Source organism: Myzus persicae, unplaced genomic scaffold (assembly GCF_001856785.1).
Source record: "Myzus persicae strain clone G006 unplaced genomic scaffold, MPER_G0061.0, whole genome shotgun sequence".
NCBI classification, from domain to species: domain Eukaryota; kingdom Metazoa; phylum Arthropoda; class Insecta; order Hemiptera; family Aphididae; genus Myzus; species Myzus persicae.
The window spans coordinates 113126-120898 of NW_019102160.1; the positions used below are offsets into that span (position 1 = coordinate 113126).

Genomic DNA, 7773 nt, shown 5'->3' on the forward strand with positions numbered 1-7773 from the left:
TTTTTCCCCCCCCCCCCCCCGCATGACCATTTTGACTTCAACCCTTTACCAATATTTCGGAACTAATTAGAACCTAGATATTGAACTTTGAAACCTTAAACCTTTCTCGATAAAAAAGTTTTTCGGTTAGGGGTCCCCCCACATAGACGTATCAACCTCGAACCTTCACCATCACCATTAATAAATATTTATTATAAATGCAACTGGTTTGCAACAATTTGCAATGCCAGTTTAGATATTTGCAACTTTACCCACTCTCTAGAAAAATTCTCCGAATTAATTTATGGAAATTATTACCTTGTTTAGAACTATAGATAAATACCAAACTGTTATTAGTAAAAAAAACAATTAAACTGTCACTGAACACAAATCATTTTAGATGAGGTTTTTGAGAAGGATACTTTAAGATTCATATTAAATTGTTTTTTTTTTGTATTATTTCTAAAATATATATTTACAATCTGTATCAAATGTATACAATAAGCAAATGTGATAAATACATTACGAATATTAAAATTACATGACATTATTTACATGAGGAGGGGACAATCCATTGATAGAAGATAGAACCCTCCAAAGCCTGATTTTACTTAATTATGGAGGTCTCTACACCATCGTCTTTTGAGGCGGCGTGGAGGGTTGTCGGGTAGTGTGTGTGTGACGATAGGTGTGAGATGAGTGGATTGGATGGTATCGTAGTTTAGCATGAAATTTGACATAGTAATTTTTGGCTAGTTGGTCAACTGTATCAATTTTTAGGTCTTTATGTAGTGCTTTATTTGTTATATACCATGGAGCTGAGGCTATAAGTCGGAGAGAGATTGATTGGAAGGTTTGAGTTGATCGGATTTGAGAAGGTTTGCCGCAGCCCCAAATTTGCATGCCATAAGCCTAAATTGGCCTTAAGAGTGATTTGTATAATACTGATTTTGTGTGAATTTACATTTTTGATTTGAGTATAGGTCGAAGTAAGTTAAGACGATTAATTAGTGTTTGGCGTTTAGACTTTAGTTGAGGGTCCAGGTTAATTAAATTGTTTAAAATATATTCATATTAGATTTGATAATAATTAATTACTTGTAAGGTAGGTACTTACAATAATAATACACTGCACGACAGCAGCACATACAAACGATGATGCAGCAAATAGGCCACCTAGAGTGACTTTTTTTAAAGGTGTATTGATACCGATTTTATACAAGATTGGATAGACAACACCATTAAAAAGTGGTATGAATACCAAAACGAATAACGGATTAATTAAATGTACTTGATCAGGTTTGATTGACCAATTCAAAAAATCTATCTTGCCATTCATTAGTGTTCCTTGCAATGTCCAACGAGACCCCTTGAAATATAAATTGTTTTAATTATTGCAAATATACATATTATCTTACATATTTTGTGTCTAAAATAAATCATAAAAATGAAACATAATTTATAGGCTGTGGGTCATTGAAACCATAAGTAGTGAAAAACACCTTTAAATGATTTATCTTTAGATACAGGGATGTTTTTACTACTTCGATTCCTTAATCCAATATACAATGAATAATAATATGTAACTATTTAGTATATAGATACGGCTGATACGCAGTGACTAATTTAATTAATTACATTTTTGACACTAACAAACTAACATATTTTATGAAATAACTTACTTGTTGATCAAAAAGTGTGTAAAACAACGGAATTGGAATTAACAAATACATAACGTCCAACGCTGATCTCAATTCAGATATTTCATGTGTATTGTACTTATCATCGGAATATTCTAACCAATCTTTTCTTTTCGGTTCATTTGAAGAAGCTGTTATTTTTTTTTTCAATGCGTACTTTTATGAAAAACGAGAATAATATAAAATTCAACATATTCTGTAAATCTATGTAATTTATATGTATAAATTTAGAATAACGTTATGAATTATATAACTTATTATCATATATTCAAAGGTATAAATCAAATTAAATGTTTGCAAAAGCTATTTTTTTATTATCTTACAAACATGCATCCAATTGAAGTTGTGATGATACTGGACACGGGTTTCTTGATCTTATACATACTTTTTCCACTTACGAAGAATACTTTACATTCATAAATTTAAAAAAAAAAAAGAGTTTTAATAATTAATATACCATATGATTATTATTACCTATCATAACTATTATTTTATTGTATACAGGTAATTAATGCAATATACGTATATATATATAATATATATATATATATAAATATATATTGCATTAATTTATGAGCAGAATTATTATGTACCTACGGTACATCATACTACTAATAATTTTTTAATAAACAATATATAGTAAACATTATAGTCGTTCCTAAAGCATTCACTGCAGGGTCATAAATTCTGCTAAATACCATACCTATTGAGATCAACATAAGTATAGCAGGAATCCCAAATGCTAATGGAAAACATGAATCTCTTCTAAAACATTGGACTGATTTCCTCAGCTCTGGTGTAATGAACGTCGACAACAATGACCCCGCATTAATAGTAAAGTAAAATACAGAAAAGAACTTTTGCAGATGATCCTCTTGATCTGGTATTACGAACTGGTCACCGCCAAAAGAAGAGACGCACGGTTTTATACCACCTGCTCCAATTGATGTTAACAGTAGACCAACTATCGTAAATAATCTGTTAAGAGATAAAAATGCAATTTTGATATCTCCATGGCTCTCTAATATTATAGGTACAAGCGTGCTCCAATAAAATCAGAGAATTTTTATACATAATACATTTACGGAAGTTCCAAACTTCTTAAACAACTTTTAATGGTCATAACTAGGACTCGGATTTATATGTATTTATATAGCTAAAGTATGCATTTATACAACAAGACTATGTACATAAATATGTGGTAAAAAGTTTCAAATATGTATTATCAAAAAAAAATTGATCTACTGAAAAAATATACATATATGTGTGCTAAACAGTTCAAAATATGTATTACATATAAAAAAATATGTAATAACAATAACTAATAGTATAATAAAATTCAATAAAAAAAATGATTATTTATCTAATTATCTTGATTGCTCTTTATAACAACATGTATAAATACATTTTCAAATTCAAATGACCGGTGATTCTATCGTAAAATTGCTTTATACCGTATTTATACGTATAGCCACGTCAAAAATACTTCCGGTTGACACCGTCGAACCAATGAAGAGACGATACCGCACTACACAAGTCGTAAACTATTAAGTTGGCTTAATTATGATACGCTTTCAATCTATCTGAACTCTGGAGAATTCACGTTCAAACAGTAAAATTGTCTAAATATGTGAGAAAAAAATGAATAGTTGTGAAATATGTAAAAATATGTAAAATCAAATGGAGCTCATTTTATCAAAAATCCTGTGAAACAAATTGATGGCTTGCCGAAATTAATGTATCACGTCATAATGAAAATATGTATTTACATATAATTCCGAGTCCTCATCAAAAGACAAAAATAAATAACCACAACATCAGTTATGGAATCAGTACTGTTTATATCTCACCATACCTTTGGAAATTTAAACTTATCGATGTGACAAACGATGCAACAGCCACTAAGATATTTCCTATCGCATGTACAATAGATAAGATAAAGATGGTTCTGTAAAATTAAACATAGGTATTATTCATTGACAAGACACATTTCGACTTTAGAGTAATATACATACAATTTAAAAAAATAAATATAATATTTAAATAATTAAATATTAATTAAGTTGTTGAGTAAAGGAACTGTTTAATTAAATTAGGAATGAAGGATAGATTAATTACTACTAATTATTTGGAAGTATAACATAGGTACAACATTTTGTATCAATTTTTTTTCTTTTAGTATAAAATATATATTAGATGTATTAAATAATGAAAATTGTATTGTGTACATTTGTTTATAAAACCCTCGCAACGACGTGGATAACATTTGAATGTAAATTCTCAAGAATTCTTATTTCTTGGTACCTACTATAATTTCACTGACGCTACCAAATCATACAATCAGAATTGTGATTACGTATTTTTGATATTAGAGTGTTTATTTCGTGGAAGTTTGTAATACAATTTCAAGTTTTTCGACCGAGAATTAAAATTTGCATCAACACAATTCGAAAAAAAGTCAAAAATTTCAAAAATGTATAAATAGCACAAAAAATTAAAAAATATTTTTAAAATTGAATAATGTCTAATAGAAATGACTCCAATAAAATAAATAGGTACCTAATTAATTTCAAATTGTTTTTGTTCTTACATATCGCACATATAGCTTCTTACAAAAATGCAACTTCTGTACCTACGTTAAACTTATAAGCGTGTTTGGTCTAAAACAAATGTCGAGTTGTATTTTTTCTACACTACTCAACACCCGTACTACCCAATATTAATCTGTATAATAACGGTTATTAAAATCCAAACATTTGTTTACATTTTTTATTTCGGTGTTTGGACACCCGAATACATCTAGTACCCGAAACCCGAATAAATGATTCGGGTGCAAGGCCCTAGACTCTCCTATAGATAGCCATAAAAGTATAAAACCCTTAAAAATATTTTTGGAATTGATCACACATCCATTATTCCATTACGATGTATGCAAAGGCGTGAAGCTATTTTTATACGTACTTTTGCTTTATATACTTATATAGTAAATATATTTAAGAGGTTATTATTCCAACAATTTTACTTACTTATATTTCCCCCAATATGAATCTGCAATGATGGCACCAAACAATGGTGATAAGTATGCACAGACTAAAAACATATGAAATATAATCGTGGAAGTATCATGGTCATATTCTTGTATCGTCGTGAAAAATAAAACCAATACAGCTAAAAACCAATTAGTAGTAAAACGTAACTAATAAGTATTAATTAATATGTACCTATTATATTTATATATAGGTATAGTTAGATAAAATAGGTACCTTTAAGTCCAAAATAACTAAATCTTTCGCAAAACTCATTTCCGATTATATACCAAACTGATTTCGGATACTTCTATTTATAATAAAATAGGTAGGTATACTAAAAGGTTTTAAAATTTGAAATCGTTTATAAAAATAATGTAACTCACTAATATTGTTGTCATATTAGAATGCAGTAGGTAAATTAAAAAAGTAAACTTAATTTTTGAAACAAATATTGATAAAAAAAAAATGTATCTCAATTTTCAATTTTATTAACTTTACACTGGATTCACTTAAAATTTAGTGCAAATTAAATGGTCTTTGAAAAAAGGCTATGGCCCACCTCTATACTGACTATTAAAAATACGAGACAGCAGCCGCACATGTAAATATAGCGGCAGTGGCACAGTAATGGGATGTGATAAAATCATATGTTTTTCTTTTATTATTTGAATAATGTTAGCCGTCCGAAGTATTCCCGTCGGTCTATAAATATAAGCTAAATGGTCTATGAATAATTATTACAAAACTACAAAATGAACGACTGAGCTGGCCGTAATTTCTAAGCATTTTTCGAGAAATTGTGACACTGCAAATAGTATAAGTGAGTGAAAAATGTAAAAAATGTATAAACGACTCAGTCATTACACTCATTTATTAAAGTATTCAATTATTTGTCACATTTAATGAACGCTATACTAATAAGTAATAGTATACACAGTACTTTGCATGAAAGTAAACGAAAGAAAGGATATTGTGCCTGAAGCCCAAATGTCGCATATAGGTACTATAGTCTATTGAGATCGGTGTCCATTTTATTATTGAATCTTCATCAATAGCACAACCAAATAATTCAGTATCCCAATTAATTGTTCAAATATTTTAGCGGGTAGTATTTTATTAGCGAAACGCATAAAACGATACGCTATTTTGTCAGACTGATTATTATATTATATTATATAGGCAATAACACAAACAGTGAGATATGTGAGACTGGCAGCATACGAATATACAAACATCCCAGAATACAAAAATAAAAATCGTGATATCCGAATTGCGTTCGTGGTTTTTGCACAACATATCCGAGTTGCGTCCACAATTTTTTCGAGACATTTATGAGTTGCATCCCGGTTAATAATTGATTAATTTAATAATATTATACATAATATGTGCCTTCCCAATTTTACTGACTGAGGACTGTCATTTCACATTTGTATAAATGGTGTGGTTAAAATTGTAATTGTATATTGTATAGTGTATATTATAATATTATATATTTTAAAATGTAATGTTGATTTTAAAAAGTGGTAAATTTTTGTATGCCAATTTTTGAACAAAGTCAAGACGTGTTATATTTTTGTTTTTAAACTGAGTCATAGTTTTTTTGAATAAATTCTTGAAATACAATGTAGACTTTAAAAAATGGTGAGGTTAAAAATTGTAACCGTATATTGTAATTAATTAAAAAAATTAATTTTCAACTATATTTACAGATAAGATATCAATAACCGAAGTTATCTACGAGTTTATCACCAAACATAATACTTAGTCGCTGAAAAACCCGTGGACACAATTCATCCATGTCACGAGAAAACCGCGGACGCAACTCGGATAAAATATAATTTAGGGACGCAATTCGAATGCACCGGTGAGACTTAGATATAAGACCCCCCATACCAAATCAAGCCTTCACCAAATGAGTATCTACCTACTAGATAAATAAAATATGTTTCTACAATTTTGACATTTAACCCAATAAAATATGTTTCTACAATTTTGACATTTAACCCAATAAAAATTGTTGAAAAACACAATTATTTAAATGTTATTTGTATGACAAGTACCTATTAGGTAGGCAACTGATAGGTGTTACAGACGATAAGAAATTTTGTTTTTCCACAGAAAGTCCACTTAACTGAAAGGAATGTGATAAGGGAACTATATTATATGACCCAGCCTGCAACTATGAGTAGTAGTTTTCCAAGTGTAATGAATATATATAAATATATAATATGTCATATATGTTTGTCAGCTACTCCGTTTACTTGATAGATATAAAAGTATTGAATGTAAATAATTTACATAATTATTATGAAATATATAAATATATTTATATGTGTAAATGATAAATTGTATTGTATAATATGGATACCGTAGTCGGGGATTGCGAGGGCTAATGGACTATGTCCCACGTTTTTCTAAATTCAATAGTAACAATATTTTGAAAAATATTGTAGTATTTTCGCCTGTGATAGTACAATAATAGATCTACCCAGTGGCTAGTACCTACTATACATTATATTCCTATTCTTCAAAACTGTTACAAATAAAATCTAGATGTCTGGGAACACACAAAAAATCCTTACCTGTTAATACAAACTTGATGTTCTAGCTGTAGTAAATTCATTATAAAATTTGACCAATATAATTTGTTTTAACCCTATTTATTGGCAATGTATATGTAACTTCGAGTTAAGTACCATATTCGAATATTGTTCATACCTTTATGGTTTTATGCAGGTAATAATTTAATCGCAATAAATATTAACCGTATCATCCGTATCACCCAATTACAATTTATAGGTACCAATGTGTTATAATTTAATGTTCCCAGAACTAATCATTCTTAAAATTGTATTGATATGTAAGCGTGTTGTAAAAACAGTCAAATAAACAAAGATAGTAAATATAAATTAATAAAATGACATTTGGAAGTAGTAAAGAGGTTACCCTTTGAAACAGTAGCCATTGGAAGTAGTTCACAGATATTTATATACATAAGGATACACCAACAAGACTTAAGATATATACCAATAAGCCATACATATGGTAAGACCTAAGACTCTAAG

The 7773-nt window shown here is 28.9% G+C and overlaps 1 protein-coding gene across 1 annotated transcript in view; it reads right to left on the bottom strand.

Annotated features, from left to right (window-relative positions):
• The window catches only part of LOC111031436 (solute carrier family 15 member 1-like), a 10430-nt gene extending 4425 nt beyond the window's left edge, over positions 1–6005 (bottom strand). Inside the window, exons 1-8 of the mRNA XM_022311360.1 lie at positions 5092–6005; positions 4943–5015; positions 4706–4847; positions 3535–3627; positions 2383–2657; positions 2003–2085; positions 1662–1835; positions 1097–1348 (exon numbers count right to left, since the gene is read on the bottom strand). Of these exons, the coding sequence (XP_022167052.1) occupies positions 1097–1348; positions 1662–1835; positions 2003–2085; positions 2383–2657; positions 3535–3627; positions 4706–4847; positions 4943–5015; positions 5092–5106 (1107 nt within the window). The 5' untranslated portion in view covers positions 5107–6005. The remainder of the gene's footprint in view (positions 1–1096; positions 1349–1661; positions 1836–2002; positions 2086–2382; positions 2658–3534; positions 3628–4705; positions 4848–4942; positions 5016–5091) is intronic.
• Between the last annotated feature and the right edge of the window lie 1768 nt (positions 6006–7773).